At 38.2% G+C, this 18,473-nt stretch overlaps 1 protein-coding gene across 1 annotated transcript; it reads left to right on the forward strand.

The window, feature by feature from the left end:
• The first annotated feature begins 4,008 nt into the window (after positions 1 to 4,008).
• LOC133092400 (alcohol dehydrogenase 1-like) lies at positions 4,009 to 17,615 on the forward strand. Its single transcript, XM_061191697.1, is given in 10 exon segments — positions 4,009 to 4,122; positions 6,544 to 6,682; positions 9,341 to 9,428; positions 9,583 to 9,700; positions 9,702 to 9,794; positions 9,982 to 10,122; positions 10,124 to 10,243; positions 15,241 to 15,376; positions 16,248 to 16,386; positions 17,591 to 17,615. Coding segments are annotated over 9 exon segments (999 nt in total). The 5' UTR covers positions 4,009 to 4,122.
• Positions 17,616 to 18,473: the final 858 nt, after the last annotated feature.

Genomic DNA, 18,473 nt, shown 5'->3' on the forward strand with positions numbered 1-18,473 from the left:
CCCTTTTTATGGATGTTAGTACTTGCCTTATGTGTTGAGGTGCTCCTATGTTGGGTGCATAAATATTTACAATTGTTATGTCTTCTTCTTGGATTGATCCCTTGATCATTATGTAGTGTACCTCTTTGTCTCTTGTAAGAGTCTTTGTTTTATAGTCTATTATGTCTCATATGAGAATTGCTACTCCAGCTCTCTGATTTCCATTTGCATGGAATATCTTTTTCCATCCCTTCAATTTCAGTCTGTATGTGTCCCTAGGTCTGAAGTGGGTCTCTTGTAGACAGCATATATATGGGTCTTGTTTTTGTATCCATTCAGCCAGTCTATGTCTTTTGGTTGGAGTATTTAATCCATTTACATTTAAGGTAATTATCGATATGTATGTTCCTATTATCATTTTCTTAATTGTTTTGTGTTTGTTACTGTAGGTCTTTTCCTTCTCTTGTGTTTCCTGCCTAGAGAAGTTCCTTTAACATTTGTTGTAAAGCTGGTTTGGTGGTGCTGAATTCTCTTAGCTTTTGCTTGTCTGTAAAGGCTTTAATTTCTCCATCAAATCTGAATGAGATCCTTGCTGGGTAGAGTAATCTTGGTTGTAGGTTTTCCCCCTTCATCACTTAAATATGTCCTGCCACTCCTTTCTGGCTTGCAGAGTTTCTGCTGAAAGATCAGCTGTTAACCTTATGGGGATGCCCTTGTATGTTATTTGTTGTTTTTCCCTTGCTACTTTTAATATTTATTCTTTGGATTTAATTTTTGATAGTTTGATTAATATGTGTTTTGACGTGTTTCTCCTCGGATTTATCCTGTATGGGACTCTCTGTGCTTCCTGGACTTGATTAACTATTTCCTTTCCCATATTAGGGAAGTTTTCAACTATAACCTCTTTAAACATTTTCTCAGTCCCTTTCTTTTTCTCTTCTTCTTCTGGGACCCCTATAATTAGAATGTTGGTGTGTTTAATGTTGTCCCAGAGGTCTCTGAGACTGTCCTCAATTCTTTTCATTCTTTTTTCTTTATTCTGCTCTGCAGTAGTTATTTCCACTATTTTATCTTCCAGGTCACTTATCCGTTTTTCTGCCTCAGTTATTCTGCTATTGATCCCTTCTAGAGAATTTTTAATTTCATTTATTGTGTTGTTCATCAGTGTTTGTCTGCTCTTTAGTTCTTCTAGGTCCTTGTTAAACATTTCTTGTATTTCCTCCATTCTATTTCCAAGACTTTGGATCACCTTTACTATCATTATTCTGAATTCTTTTTCAGGTAGACTGCCTATTTCCTCTTCATTTGTTAGGTCTGGTGGGCTTTTACCTTGCTTCTTCATCTGCTGTGTGTTTCTCTGTCTTCTCATTTTGCTTAACTGACTGTGTTTGTGGTCTCCTTTTCGCAGGCTGCAGGTTCGTAGTTCCCGTTGTTTTTGGTGTCTGCCCCCAGTGGCTAAGGTTGGTTCAGTGGGTTGTGTAGGCTTCCTGGTGGAGGGGACTAGTGCCTGTGTTCTGGTGGATGAGGCTGGATTTTGTCTTTCTGATGGGCAGGTCCACGTCTGGTGGTGGTTTTGGGGTGTCTGTGGCCTTATTATGATTTTACGTGGCCTGTCTGATAATGGGTAGGGTTGTGTTCCTGTCTTGCTAGTTGTTTGGCATAGGGTGTCCAGCACTGTAGCTTGCTGGTCGTTGAGTGGAGCTGGGTCTTGGCGTTGAGATGGAGATCTCTGGGAGATTTTCACTATTTGATATTACATGGAGCTGGGAGGTCTCTTGGGGACCAATGTCCCGAACTTGGCTCTTCCACCTCAGAGGCACAGCCCTTAAGCCTTGCTGGAGCAGCAAGAGCCTGTCATCCACATGGCTCAGAATAAAAGGGAGAAAAGAAAGAAAGAAAGAAAGAAGATAAAATAAAATAAAATAAAATAAAAAGGTATTAAAATAAAAATTTCTTAAAAAAAATTTTTTTACGTAATTAAAAAGAAAAGAAAGAAAGAAGAGAGCAACCAAACCAAAAAACAAATCCACCAATGATACCAAGCGCTAAAAAGTATACTAAAAACAATAAATGAAAAAATGGACAGACAGAACCCTAGGACAAGTGGTAAAAGGAAAGCTATACAGAGATAATCACACACAGAAGCATACACATACACATTCAGAAAAAGAGAAAAAGGGAAAAAAAATATATATCGTTGCTCACAGTGTCCACCTCCTCAATATGGGATGATTCGTTGTGCATTCAGGTATTCCACAGATGCAAGGTACATCAAGTTGATTGTGGAGATTTAATCCGCTGCTCCTGAGGCTGCTGGGAGGGATTTCCCTTTCTTTGTTCCCACAGCTCCTGGGGTTCAGCTTCGGATTTGGACCCGCCTCTGCGTGTAGGTCTCCTGACGGCGTCTGTTCCCACCCAGACAGGACGGGGTTAAAGAAGCAGCTGATTCGGGGGCTCTGGCTCACTCAGGCGGCGGGGAGCGAGGGGTAAGGATGCAGGGTGAGCCTGCGGCGGCAGAGGTCGGCATGACATTGCACCAGCCTGATGCGCCGTGTGTTCTCCCGGGGGAGCTGTCCCTGGATCACGGCACCCTGGCAGTGGCGGGCTGCACAGGCTCCAGGGAGTGGAGGTGTGGAGAGTGACCTGTGCTTGCACACAGGCTTCTTGGTGGCGGCAGCAGCAGCCGTAGTGTCTCATGCCCGTCTCTGGGGTCCGCGCTGATAGCCGCTGCTCAAGCCCATCTCTGGAGCTCCTTTAAGCCATGCTCTGAATCCCCTCTCCTCGTGCACTCCGAAACAATGGTCTCTTGCCTGTTCTGCAGCTCCAGACTTTTTCCCGGACTCTCTCCCAGCTAGCCGTGGCACACTAGCCCCCTTCAGGCTGTGTTCACGCCACGAACCCCAGTCCTCTCCCTGGGATCCGACCTCCAAAGCCCAAGCCTCAGCTCCCAGCCCCTGCTCGCCCCAGCAAGTGAGCAGACAAGCCTCTCAGACTGGGGAGTGCTGGTCGGCACTGATCCTCTGTGCGGGAATCTCTCTGCTTTGCCCTCCGCACCCCTGTGGCTGCGCTCTCCTCCGTGGCGCCGAAGCTTCCCCCCCATCCACTACCCCGTCTCCGCCCGCGAAGGGCCTTCCTAGTGTGTGGAAACCTTTCCTCCTTCATGGCTCCCTCCCACTGGCGGAGGGCCCGTCCCTATTCTTTTGTCTCTGTTTTTCTTTTTTTCTTTTGCCCTACCCAGGTACGTGGGGAGTTTCTTGCCTTTTGGGAGGTCTGAGATCTTCTGCCAGCGTTCAGTAGGTGATCTGTAGGAGTTGCTCCACATGTAGATGTATTTGTGATGTATTTTTGGGGAGGAAGGTGATCTCCACGTCTTACTCTTCCGCCATCTTGAAGCTCCTCAGATACATTGTTTTTAATGACTACAGTCAATGATAATGAGGGTGGAAAAAATGATGACATAGATATTCTTTTATAGTTCTAGGAACTGTGCCAAATAATTCAAACTTTCTGTAAGGAGATTTAGAAATCAATTTAACCCTAATAATGTCTGTATCCGTTACTTAAGGAAACCAGGCAAGTCAAAAGTATAAACAAAGTTGTTCATTACAGTATACTTTATAATAGTCAAAACAATAGAAATAATTACATGTCTAGGTAGTTGCTGATTAAGCAAATTAGGACCTATTCAAATGATGAAATATAAAACAGCCATTTAAAATTATGATTATAAAGTATTTTGAAGTCATGAGAAAATGTTTTAGAACAAGTAAATGTTCAATATATGGTGGCTTTCATTAGCAAAAAAAACCCTAAAATGCAAAATTGCTTATATGACATGATCTCTACTATATAAAAATTACTTTAAGAGACTGAAAGGAAATATGCTAAAATTTTAACAGCTTATGTCTGAAATTGCAATGATCTTTTTTCTGTTTATGATTTTCTTATTTTTACAAATTATAGCAAGTAAGTGTCATTTGTATGGTCAGAAGTTAAATGTTATCGCTAAACGATGTCATTTTATTGTCCTTGTGTCAACAGACTATCACATGACGGGCAGCCATTGCCTGAACAACAAATTCTCCTCTTTCAATTGAGAACGTGCAAGTTGAGCCACCAAAGGCTGGGGAAGTTCATATTAAGGTAAATTTAAGTCTCTGAACCTTTACCTTTGAAGGCAAGGGTAAGGAAATCTTATTTCATTTTATATATATAAAATGAAATAAGATATATATTATATATATATCTTATTTCCATATATATATATATGGTACAAAATTTGCATTTTGGGTCTGTCCACTTTTCTTAGTAAAAGAAGAATCTTAAAAACTAAGATAAGTAAATACAGTTAATGAGTGTTTGAGATATTCTTAATAATTGTAAATTATTGGTAGTTCACTCTCCCACTATAATTTTTTTAATTACTGAAATTTTTATTTAAGTCATATAATATCATAGGCCTAAATGCTTTACAGTGTGACCTAGAAGGTGTTCTAAGTGTTAGGTTCTTTAGATTTCTGAGGGAAAAGGGACAAGGAATGCATTTCCCCATACTTCTATGATAAAAAGTTGATATCAACAAATACTCAGTAACTAAAAGACGAATTTTTCATCTCTATTGTTTTTGTGCTCACTAATTGTAATTTCAGAATTTGTCTCAGAATTTGTCTGAAAAAGTACACCATGTGGTAAATTTCAGTCTCTAGGAATGAGCAGCTAGGACTCCATGATGGACTTCAAAGTGATTTGGAAGAGTTAATAATTACTGAACAGAGCCTAGACCAGGGATGGGAAAACACTGATCTGTCTTAGCAGCCTTGCCACTCTCAAATCAACCTCTGAATCAATATACCTCACATTTTACAAAATCATTAAATACCCAAGATTCAGAGTATTATTGCTTACAATCTTTCTAAACATTAAATTCACCTACCTTCTAATTTAAGCCCAGGAAATTCAACACTTAATTCGATGAATACAACAAAGACTGAAAACTATATGCTTCTAGTCCACACTGTATCTAATCAAAGTAGAAGGTATAAGGGGATGGTTAGAAGAGTAACAGAGAAAAGGAATGAAGGGAATTGGAAAGATACCAGAAGGAAAAGGAGATGGAGTGAAGGAGGAAAGTAGAAAAAGATGGATGGGCAATGAAAGACAAAACAGGAGAATATGGGAACTAACACTAAATAAATTATTATCTCCATGTCTGGCATTATGTTAAAGACTTTATTTCATCAATGAGAGATGGTAATGAACAAAATGAAAAGTAATAAGAATGTACACGAAGAAACGAGTTTAGTATAACTGACTGCTATTCAGAAGCTATACTTTTCTATTAATCATTCACCCAAACAGCACTTAATTATTGCTTATTGCATACTGGGTCATCTGCTGAAATATTTACTAGTTAATTAGCCAATGTTCCCGTTCTTACACTGGTATTCTCCTTACTACAAAGGTTACACCGTAAATAATAAATCCAGAATAGCCCACCAAGGTGGAAGTTGCAGCAGCAAGGACCTGAGCGATATCACACTGAACCCACCAGAATAAAATCAAAGTTGAGGTTGAGGACTGGATCTGCCCATAACGACAGACAATCCCACCTCTGGTTTATGCTATGGACAGCTTCCCACAAAGAGTTGTGCATTATTATTTGGTATGTAGAACAAAACTAAGAAGGAGATTCCAGCCTGCTGCATACCTAAAATAACACTCCTTGCCTTTGATAGCATCCTGAAGCCATTTTAGCACTGTGGAAACGAAAACCACAGCATTTTTCTCATGAGAATATCGCTTCACCCATTTGCCACAATCATATACCAAAGTTGTTCCCAGTGTTCCAGCTATAAATGCTGCCTCTCCCACTACAGATACTGGAAAAACTAGTCAGTATGCTTGGGCAAATACTTTCCTGGCTGAATTCCAGGCAGAGCAGTAATATAGTGGCTATGGTACAGGAAATGTTTCATTTCTATGATCAATATAAGTGGATTAGGTCTATCCACAGACAAGAAAACTTAGGCCATTAACTAAGAAGTTTTAAAACTTCTCAATGTCAATTAAATTTTGCAACAGTTAGTTTAACTCAAACTCATTTTACATTATTAACTTAAAGAATGTTTTCAATATACTAGTTTAAAATCAATTTTCCCAGAGCATTGGGAAAACATTTCACAATATTGGGCCTAAAATTCTTGGTTTCTCAATGGTGCTGCTATTGATATGTGGTCAAAAAGTCCTTCATTGTATGCAATTGCCCCTCATATTTCAAAACTAGTTGATGACATAGGATGTACAAAGTAGATTTCAAAAGACCTAGTTTATTTCCAGGTCTGAACATGCACCATGTGACTTTGGGCAAGTCATTCTAAGCCTTCGAATCTCCCTTTCCACATCTCTAAATTGGGGGTGATAAGACCTGCCCTGTGTTTCTCTGGGTGCTGTTATAGGGATCAACTGAGATCATTCATGTAAAAAAACTGTTAATAATCAGTCTCAGATAAAAGAAAAAGAAAAATTCCAAACCAACTGATCCTTGGTTACTTAATTCCTATACAGATGATATCTTCAGGGATCTGTGGTTCTGATGATCATGCTCTAAAACGATTATTCCCAGTGAACTTTCCCTTAAGAACAGGCCATGAAGGAGCTGGGATTGTGAAGAGTACTGGCGGAGGAATGAACTCAGTGAAACCAGGCAGGAAATGGGCCACAAAAACCTTCACACCAACAGCCTGCCATTAAAATGCATTAACAAAACAACAAGGTCCTACTGTATAGCACGGGGAACTATATTCATTATCCTGTGATAAACCATAATGGAAAATATTAAAAAAGAATGTCTCTATGTGTATAACTAAGTCACTTTGTTGTACAGCAGAGACTGGCACAGCATAGTAAATCAACTGTACTTCAATAAAAAAATACATAAATAAAAATAAAATGCATTAACATATTTACAGGAGAATAAGTTGGTTTGACTCTAAATTCTTTTAAGTAATCACGTATCATGATATTAAATGTATCCAGTGATTTCAAGAGCCACACAGTCACTCTGCTGTCATTGCTAGCAATCCAGAGGGGCAGTGGTGAGCCAAGTATGCATTCACGGCCAAAAGAGAGTTGAGATGGGACTAGTGTACCTCTAAATAGATTAAAATCTCCTTAGGAGCAGGGACTGCTTCTTTTTTTTTTTTTTTTTTCAAATAGACAATAAAACTGTATTATAAACATCACACTTGCTAAGTGACTAGATCTTAATTGTTCCCAAGACTAAAAGAAATTATAATTATATAACACAATAGAAGGGTTAGCTAATGCTATAATGGCAGTCATATTGCAATATAAATGTATCAAATTAATATAAACTTACATGCAATTTTGTATATCAAACATATCTCAATAAAAACTTTTTCTAATAAATTGTCAGCAGAAAGGGAAATTTCTATAATCTGGCAAGTTAATTTATTCTGACATAGTTGCAAAAGAATTCAGTATTTCTTTTTTTATTGAAATATAGTTGATATACAATATTATGCTAGTTTCAGGTGTGTTACAGAGTGATTTGATATTTGCATACATTATGAAATGATCACCATGATAAGTCTAGTAACCATCTGTCCCCAACAAAGTTATTACAGTATTATTGACCATATTCCTTATGTTGTATATCACAACCCCTTGGCTTATTTATTTCATAACTGGAGGTTTGTACCTCTTACTCCCCATCACCTATTTTGCCCCCTCGCACCCTCCCCTCTGGCAACCACCTGAGTGTTCTCTGCATCTATGAGTCTGTTTTCATCTTGTTTTGTTTGCTTTGTGTTTTAGATCCCACATATAAGTGAGATGATGTGGTATTTGTCTTTCTCTGTCTGTCTTTTTTCACTTAGCATAATACCCTCTAGATTTATCCATGTTATTGCACATGGCAAGGTTTCATATTTTTATGGCTGAATAATATTCAGTTGTGTGTATGCATGTATATATATGTGTATATATATATATACACATATACATATGTGTGTATGCATGTATACACACACACACACACGTGTATATATATATATATATACATACACACATATACCACATCTTCTTTATCCATTTGTCTATTGATGGGCATTTAGGTTGCTTCCAAATGTTGGCTATTATAAATAATGCTACAATAAATATTGGTGTGCATCTATCTTTTTGACTTAGTTGTTTTGTTTTCTTTGAGTAAATACCCAGAAGTGAAATTGCTGGATCATATGGCAGTTCTATTTTTAATTTTTTGAGGAACCTCCATGTTGTTTTCCATAGTCTCCACATCTCCAGAAAGATAATGCAAATAGTAGTTAGTTAATTCCTCTCTAAACAAATTCCAGTGGAAGTTTTGTGGACAATGATGAGTATTTGAAGGGAAAAGATAAGAGAGCAGAATTTGAGATTCTCCTGAATTTGAGATACAGTACCTTTGGGATTTTTAGGGCCAATGAAGGTAAGATGTTCCTTATCTAAACTTACAAGAGATTTTTAAAGCTATCTAAACTCTGCAAGAGGCCAAAGGGGATTATTTCTGTGTTATAAACATTTGTAAGGACCAATATACGGACAAGGTTGTAGACCTCTGGCAAGGCTTTGTGAGGCTTTTTAAGTCTGTGATGACTGTGTTAATTTTCTTCTTAGACCCTACCCAGCCTGTCACTCTAGGGCCCAGGAGGGCTAATGACTTGATCCAAACATAATCAATATCCTCTCCAGAACTCTGCAACCTAAAAACCACCCTCTGTAGTAAGTGTCCCAGAAGCAGCCACTCTCTGCAGAGGGAAAGCTATTCCTTTTACTCTCTTGAAGTTAGCATATCTTGGACCCTAGCCCCACTAAAGAACACATGTCAGAGGCCTGCTGTGGGTCAGTGAGCCGTCATGGGGCAGGTAGACTCAATGGAAAGGGCTCTGCTATTACCCAGCTGGGCCACTTCAGGCAGGTACAAGCACTGTGGGATTTAAATCTTTCAAAATGAAAAACAAAAGGGTTAAAGTAGATGACATCTCTAAGGGTCATTCCTGGTTTTTTAGTCTACTTCCAGAGTAAAAGCAGACCTACAATTACGTATCCAGCAAGGAATAGCCCCATATTTCCATCATTTGCCCAAAAGAATAATGGGATTTCTGAAACCAGGTTATATGGTTTCTCCTTCAAAACAGCCATGGGCTATGTTATACTGGTTGTCATAATCCGTCCGCAGCAAGTTTTCAAACCATTCAATGAAATCTTTATATGAAATTTTTAAAATATAATAATATGGTGATATTATTGTATTTCTGTTCCAATAACATTTTAAATTAATGATCTTTTTTTGTATATATAGGAGATAAAGTCCTCACACTCATTATTCCACAGTGTAGAGAATGCAGTGCCTGCTTGCACCCCAAGGGAAACTTCTGTGAGAAGCAAGAGTTAGTAGATTTGCCTGGCTTTTATTTACTTTGCCACTCTCTTATTAAATCGCTTATATTGTGCAAGCACTGACCTGGAGCAAAGGTACTCATTTCTCTCTTTACAACTCCGTGTGTCTGTGCTGGTGCCGGTGCCTGTGTCACTACAGGACAGCGTTCTACCTTCTTCTGGAATAATGCTGGATGGGACTAGTAGATTTACCTGCAAAGGAGAAAAGATCTATCACTCTTTCCCCACGAGCACATTCACTGAATATACTGTTGTGAATGAAAATTTCTGTGGTAAAAACTGATGATGCTGCTCCCGTGGACAAAGTTTGTGTCATAGCTGTGACAGGCTATGGGGCCGCTGTTCACTCAGCCAAGGTGAGGAAAATCACTGTGTTAGTATGTCATAGTGATTTGCCTAGAAAACATCAAAACAAGACCAAAACGGTCCAAATGTTTCAACTAGTGTATATAGTTCCGAAAGTCTCAATGGTTGTTTTTGTTTTCTTAATTATACATGTGTCCAGGTTTGATTCCTAACACAACATGCTTTGTGAATTTGTAGGTCACTCCCGGTTCTACCTGTATGGTCTTTGGATTTGGATGAATCAGCTCAGCCGTTGCCATGGGCTGTAAAGCCTCTGGTGCTTCTAGAATCATCGGGGTTTATATCAATGAGGAGAAATTTCCCCAGGCAAGAGCATTAGGGGGTCACTGATTGTCTCAACCCTCGAAACCTGAAGAAGCCCATCCAGGAGGTGGTCACGGAAATGACAGGCATTGGTGTCGACTTTGCTCTTAAGGCCATGGGACTCTCAGATACCATGGTGTGTGGGCTTGGGTCACAGTGAGTATAGGCAGACCTCAGAGATATTGCAGGTTCAGTTCCAGACCACCACAGTAAAGTGAATATTGCAATAAAGCGAGTCAACTAATTTTTTTGGTTTTCCAGTGCATATAAAAGTTATGTTTATACTATACTATAGTCTATTAGTATGCAATACAATTAAGTCTAGAAGAAACAATGTACACACCTTAATTTAAAAATACTTTATTGCTAACATATGCTAATCATCTGAGCCTTCAGTGACTCATTATCTTTTTTCAAGAGTAACATCAAAGATCACTTATCCCAAATCACAATAACAAATACAATAATAATGAAAATGTTTGAAATACTGCCATAATTACCAAATGTGACACAGACACAAAGGAAGCAAATGCTGTTGGAAAAATGGCACTGATAGACTTGCTCAATGCACACAAACCTTCAGTTTGTAAAAAAATGCAGTATCTGCAAAATGTGAAGCACAATAAAACGAGGTGTGCCTGTAGATGCTTAATGGGTGGGTACACATTTAGCATAAAACTCACCTGTGGAACCCAAATCTAAAAATGGAATGTAAATTCACTCTAAAACATTCATCTTAAAAATAAAAGCAGAGACACGACGACCCAAAACCTATGGGATGCAGCAAAAGCAGTTCTAAGAGGGAAGTTTATAGCAATACAAGCCTACCTCAAGAAACAGGAAACATCTCAAATAAACAACCTAACCTTGCACCTAAAGCAATTAGAGAAAGAAGAACAAAAAAACCCCAAAGTTAGCAGAAGGAAAGAAATCATAAAGATTAGATCAGAAATAAATGAAAAAGAAATGAAGGAATCAATGGCAAAGATCAATAAAACTAAAAGCTGGTTCTTTGAGAAGATAAACAAAATTGATAAACCATTAGCCAGACTCATCAAGAAAAAAAGGGAGAAGACTCAAATCAATAGAATTAGAAATGAAAAAGGAGAAGTAACACCTGATACTGCAGAAATACAAAGGATCATGAGAGATTACTACAAGCAACTCTATGCCAATAAAATGGACAACCTGGAAGAAATGGACAGATTCTTAGAAATGCACAACCTGCCGAGACTGAACCAGGAAGAAATAGAAAATATGAACAGACCAATCACAAGCACCGAAATTGAAACTGTGATTAAAAATCTTCCAACAAACAAAAGCCCAGGACCAGATGGCTTCACAGGCAAAATCTATCAAACATTTAGAGAAGAGCTAACACCTATCCTTCTCAAACTCTTCCAAAATATTGCAGAGGGAGGAACACTCCCCAACTCATTCTACGAGGCCACCATCACCCTGATACCAAAACCAGACAAAGATGTCACAAAGAAAGAAAACTACAGGCCAATATCACTTATGAACATAGATGCAAAAATCCTCAACAAAATACTAGCAAACAGAATCCAACAACACATTAAAAGGATCATACATCATGATCAAGTGGGGTTTATCCCAGGAATGCAAGGATTCTTCAATATACGCAAATCAATCAACGTGATACATCATATTAACAAATTGAAGGAGAAAAACCATATGATCATCTCAATAGATGCAGAGAAAGCTTTCGACAAAATTCAACACCGATTTATGATAAAAGCCCTGCAGAAAGTAGGCATAGAGGGAACTTTCCTCAACATAATAAAGGCTATATAAGACAAACCCACAGCCAACATCATCGTCAATGGTGAAAAACTGAAACCATTTCCACTAAGATCAGGAACAAGACAAGGTTGCCCACTCTCACCACTATTATTCAACATAGTTTTGGAAGTTTTAGCCACAGCAATCAGAGAAGAAAAAGAAATAAAAGGAATCCAAATCAGAAAAGAAGAAGTAAAGCTGTCACTGTTTGCAGATGACATGATACTATACATAGAGAATCCTAAAGATGCTACCAGAAAACTACTAGAGCTAATCAATGAATTTGGTAAAGTTGCAGGATACAAAATTAATGCACAGAAATCTCTTGCATTCCTATACACTAATGATGAAAAATCTGAAAGTGAAATTAAGAAAACACTCCCGTTTACCATTGCAACAAAAAGAATAAAATATCTAGGAATAAACCTACCTAAGGAGACAAAAGACCTGTATGCAGAAAATTATAAGACACTGATGAAAGAAATTAAAGATGATACAAATAGATGGAGAGATATACCATGTTCTTGGATTGGAAGAATCAACATTGTGAAAATGACTCTACTACCCAAAGCAATCTACAGATTCAATGCAATCCCTATCAAACTACCACTGGCATTTTTCACAGAACTAGAACAAAAAATTTCACAATTTGTATGGAAACACAAAAGACCCCGAATAGCCAAAGCAATCTTGAGAAAGAAAAATGGAGCTGGAGGAATCAGGCTCCTGGACTTCAGACTATACTACAAAGCTACAGTAATCAAGACAGTATGGTACTGGCACAAAAACAGAAACATAGATCAATGGAACAGGATAGAAAGCCCAGAGATAAGCCCACGCACATATGGTCACCTTATCTTTGATAAAGGAGGCAAGCATATACAGTGGAGAAAAGACAGCCTCTTCCATAAGTGGTGCTGGGAAAACAGGACAGGTACATGTAAAAGTATGAAATTAGAACACTCCCTAATACCATACACAAAAATAAACTCAAAATGGATTAAAGATCTAAATGTAAGGCTGGACACTATCAAACTCTTAGAGGAAAACATAGGCAGAACACTGTATAACGTAAATCACAGCAAGGTCCTTTTTGACCCAGCTCCTAGAGAAATGGAAATAAAAACAAAAATAAACAAATGGGACCTAATGAAACTTAAAACCTTTTGCACAGCAAAGGAAACCATAAACAAGACAAAAAGACAACCCTTAGAATGGGAGAAAATATTTGCAAATGAAGCAACTAATAAAGGATTAAGCTCCAAGATTTGTAAGCAGCTCATGCAGCTCAATAACAAAAAAACGAACAACCCAATCCAAAAATGGGCAGAAGACCTAAATAGACATTTCTCCAAAGAAGATATACAGATTGCCAACAAACACATGAAAGAATGCTCACATCATTAATCATTAGAGAAATGCAAATCAAAACTACAATGAGATATTATCTCACACCAGTCAGAATGGCCATCATCAAAAAATCTAGAAACAATAAATGCTGGAGAAGGTGTGGAGAAAAGGGAACACTCTTGCACTGTTGGTGGGAATGTAAATTGATACAGCCACTATGGAGAATGGTATGGAGGTTCCTTAAAAAACTAAAAATAGAACTAGCATACAACCCAGCAATCCCACTACTGGGCATATACCCTGAGAAAACCATAATTCAAAAAGAGTCATGTACCAAAATGTTCATTGCAGCTCTATTTACAATAGCCAGGACATGGAAGCAACCTAAATGTCCATCATTGGATGAATGGATAAAGAAGATGTGGCACATATATACAATGGAATATTACTCAGCCATAAAAAGAAACGAAATGGAGTTATTTGTAGTGAGGTGGATGGAGTTAGAGTCTGTCATACAGAGTGAAGTAAGTCAGAAAAAAAAAAACAAATACAGTATGCTAACACATATATATGGAATCTAAGGGAAAAAAAAAAAAGGTCATGAAGAACCTAGTGGCAAGACGGGAATAAAGACACAGACCTACTAGAGAATGGACTTGAGGATATGGGGAGGGGGATGGGTAAGCTGTGACAAAGTGAGAGAGTGGCATGGACATATATACACATACACTACCAAACGTAAAATAGATAGCTAGTGGGAAGCAGCCGCATAGAACAGGGAGATCAGCTCTGTGCTTTGTGACCACCTAGAGGGGTGGGATAGGGAGGGTGGGAGGGAGGGAGATGCAAGAGGGAAGAGATATGGGAACATATGTATATGTATAACTGATTCACTTTGTTATAAAGCAGAAACGAACATACCATTGTAAAGCAATTATACTCCAATAAAGATGTTAAAAATAATAATAAATAAATAAATAAAATAAAAGCAATATATACTTAAAGATATGTCATTATAGTATACAAAGCTTAAACATGCAAAAGGCTACAATTCAAGTATTTCCTTTCCTGTATTCCTAGCTCTTTATTCACATACATGTTATTATATTTACGTATGAACATTATTTAATTCACATACGCTATTCATGTGTGTTCTATATCAGAACCATTCATTTATTTGAAAAATGAGCTCCTATGCCCCAGTGTGTTAAGTTCAGGGAGAATCAAATAGGCACCAGACTCTTTGGTCAGACAGGGTAGAGGAGAGAATGTAGGCATTCAATACATTTCAGTGTGTACCTAATGTACATGGTCAAAGGATGAAGGAAGTAGAGGTAGTTATGTAACAGAAAAGAGAAAAATAAGGCAAAACAGAGGAAAGGGGAGAGAGAGCAAAGTTAAGAACCAGAAAAGGAAGTAAAATAGATTGATGTATACTGTATACTGTACTCCCTTAGAAAATAAAATTTTTTTAAATGAAGCTTCACACACACATATGTATATATTTGTTTTGTTTGAATAGAAATGATTTGGACAGAGAGTCATAGCAAGTGAGAAGTTCAGGCAAAGAATAGCATGTGTGGCCTTTGAGGCAGTGGGTAATTTTATCAAATAAACACATGGTACTTACTCTGTGCCAGATAATGTTCTAAATGTTTTAAGTGTGATAAATCACTTAAGCCTTATAACAACTCTATGAAATAGGTAGTATCATTCTTCTTTTTACAAATAAAGAAACAGGCATAGGGAAGTTAAGTAACTTGCCTAAGGTCACACAGCAGCAGAGTCTGTGCTCTTTACCACTAAACTCTACTGGTTCTCTCATGAGATTCCATCACTGGCAGTGTTGAAGCTGAGCCTGAAGTAGCATCTGCCCAGGAAGAGGTTTGAAATCTAGGAACCCCAAAATTCCTTCCACCACTGCTGGTAGTTGTTATTTATGTATGGGAATGTGCTTATGGTCATTATTATCATTATCAGATTGCTGCTTGGGACTCCTGCCACCTGAACTATGGTGTCTGTATGATCACTGGGCTACCTCCACCAAATTCACAGCTTTGCCTTGAGGCACCGAAGGTTGTCCCTGGACAGACACTGAAGGGTGTATGTTTAGGAGGTAGGTCAGTGAATAGAAGGAACCAGTTGGTTGCTCTCATGAAATCCCTTTCAACTTTGTAGAAACATGGAATTCAAAATTCCCCTCCTTGGGGAAACAGACCTATAATGATAGACGTTTCCAAAGACTTCTCCTCCAATGAATTGGTATATTTTGCAAATCAATTTTAGTTAATTTAATTAAATAGGTTTTTTAACATTCAAATAAAATTTTTATCTCCTGCAAAATAATTTTTGGGTTTTTCCCAGTGTTTGGAATAACTCAGTTAAGTTCAGTTCTGCACTGGTGGATTCAAAGTTTGTCATGCTATTTTTTTTTTTTTTTTTTTTTTTTTTTTTTTTTTTGAGTGTCATGCTATTTTAACAGCAATGCTTTCTGGATAATCACATGCACCAACTTGGTATTTGGCACTGATTTTTGTCTTCCCAGTGGAGTCCTTATTTCTGAACAATACTGACCAATAGCTTTACTAAATTAACATTCCCATCTCCATCCATTGCTCTGATGGAAAGTTCCCATGCCATCTCAATGTGTGTGAATAGAGAGATGAAGAAACGGTTGTATAATGGTAAGCCCAGGAGGTGGGTTGGAGACTGCTAGCTTATTTAAAAGGACTATTTTTAATCTCAGTAACATGTGAATATCGATCCAATTCTTTTCCAAAGGAGGTCTAGGCAACAGAACTGTCTGTAGCAGCCACACTTAGCAACAGCAGCCAACAGCTTCTGATGTACAATGAATTAATTATCTTCCATCTTCAATGACGAATTTTCAGAATACTTTACCCATCTCCATGACTTATTTGATTATTTTTCTTTTGGTTGGTTTGATATTTCTCAAATCTTATTACAACAACCTTTCTGTTTTGCAGATTATAAAACCACAGGCTGTATTCCCCAGCTAGTGACTGATTACCTACAAAATAAAATTAATATGGATCCATTGATAACCCATCAGCTGCCTTTTGACCAACTCCACAAAGCTTGCAAGTTGTACCATGCTGGAAAAACGTGAGTGTTTTCTTTGATGATCTCCTGTACCCTGAACTCACAGAGAAAATGACTCTTCAAACGTTTCCAAGTGGTTTTGTGATAAAGAGATGGCTACTTGGACCTTCAATATCTTTCACACACTCTACCCTATTTCCTATTGTTACCAGAATAAGAAAAGGTTTTACCTGCAGGCTCCTCTTTGGGAAACATCTGTATTAACCTATTTCAAAGTAATGTTCGAGAATTCAGTATAACACCAAGAACCAGTCTACTCCACGTTGGTCAATTATGCATTATTTTTCTAGTTAGAGAAATGACCTAGAATAAATGATTTGACATTACTGGAGTCATAAAATCTTACAAGGACTCCTAGAAACAAAGGTTTAGACTCCACCCAGGGCACAAAACCTTTCTACATCATTTCTTGACAGATGGTCAGTCTGCTCCAGCTTGCACACCTTCAGGGATGGAGTGTTCACTCAATGTGTTAATTTATTCACTCAACATATATTTAGTGATGGTGCACTATTTGCCAGGACTGTCCTAAGTGCTGGAGACACAGTGGAGAACAAGCAACAAGCAGTAAATAAGGAATTAGTCCTGTGATGAATGCTTTGATTTTCTAATTCTGATTCCAAGCACATCTCCCTTTCATATTCTCTCCCTGCTCCTCTACCTATATCCTTTGCTTGTTTTAAGATATTTTTAAAATTTTTAATCCAGGTACTTAAAGTTTACCCTGCTATACCTTGTTGGTTTACACCTAGCATGTCAGCCCATTTAAATCTGGAATGAAAAGCCACGAAAACTCATCTGAAATTTTAGAAACAAATTATCAAGGAGGTGGGTGGATCTAGCAGGCAGTAGACACACTGCAAAAGGAAAGGAACCAAGGGAACCCATTTATTCCTCCCTAATTAGACATGGAACTAGATTCTGGGGCTGATGGAAGCTGATCAGAAGCTGTAGCAGGTTTAGGTGTCTTTGTGGTTATGCAGCCCGAGGAAATGGTGCTCAGAGCTGGGGCCTTCCTTTCACAGCTGATTTTCGATCCCACTTTCACCAAATCCTATATTTCATATAGGTGAACTAGGTTGAAGGTGGAGTTGGGAGTGGGGATAGGTAGGCAATGCAGTGTTTCAATACGGTGCATAATTGCTTTGCTGAAATCACTGTTTCTCAAGGAATTCAATTGTTTTATTATTGCACTTTTATGTTTCAGCATCCGCTGTGTTCTGCTGTTCTGAGACCCCAGATGATGAAAGGTGCAAGGGCATCCTTGGGGACTTTATTCCTTTCCTGTTTCACCTCCCCAATTGTTCCAGTGCAGTGAAAAGCAGAGCAAAAGAGATAGGAATGCAGTGTGATTGCACAAAACAAAATAAGTGCATCTTGAATGTAATTATTATAAAATAGCTTCTCAGAGAACAGATGTTACATAACTTTAAAAAGAGAGGTGGTGGGATTTGATTGATGACATTGTTGATATGTCCATCAACCCAACTGATCTCTGTCATTGGTCCATGAAAGTTGTCCCTGAGTTATCCTTTATTCCTATTCTTCATAATGTACAGATTTCTCTGTATCTTTCACACCACTCTAGGGTTTACATGATGGTTTTGCTGCTTCTACAACACACTGGGGTCTCATAAATCTCTGGAAGGCTATCTCAGGACACAGTAAGCTATTTTCTATCCTGAGGTCTTCATACCATCCTATGCCTGTATCTATGACATGTTGAGGCACAGTTCCCATCTGCTTTCACACACACAAGCACATTTGGGAATCTTGCCACCTGCACCCCTAGGAAGCATGCATGGGGCTCTCTCAGGGGAACGCATCCATACCTACAACCTCATAACTTCCTTTCAAGTCTTTTCTCTTCACCAAACCTAAACCAATACAATCATTTCCTCATTAGGGTTGGGAGATTGGGAGAAGGGGAAAAAACAGCTCCCCGTATCTAGATTAGATTAGAGAGACACTAAGTTGACTCTAATGCATCAAAATTGTTGCTTCCTCTTATCAGTCTTTTCCTCTGTGATTGACCTTTGAACAATTTTATAAAAACAGAGTCTTAGTTAGTTGTATTTCTGTAGCCTTCA

This window comes from Eubalaena glacialis, chromosome 5 (assembly GCF_028564815.1).
Source record: "Eubalaena glacialis isolate mEubGla1 chromosome 5, mEubGla1.1.hap2.+ XY, whole genome shotgun sequence".
NCBI lineage: Eukaryota > Metazoa > Chordata > Mammalia > Artiodactyla > Balaenidae > Eubalaena > Eubalaena glacialis.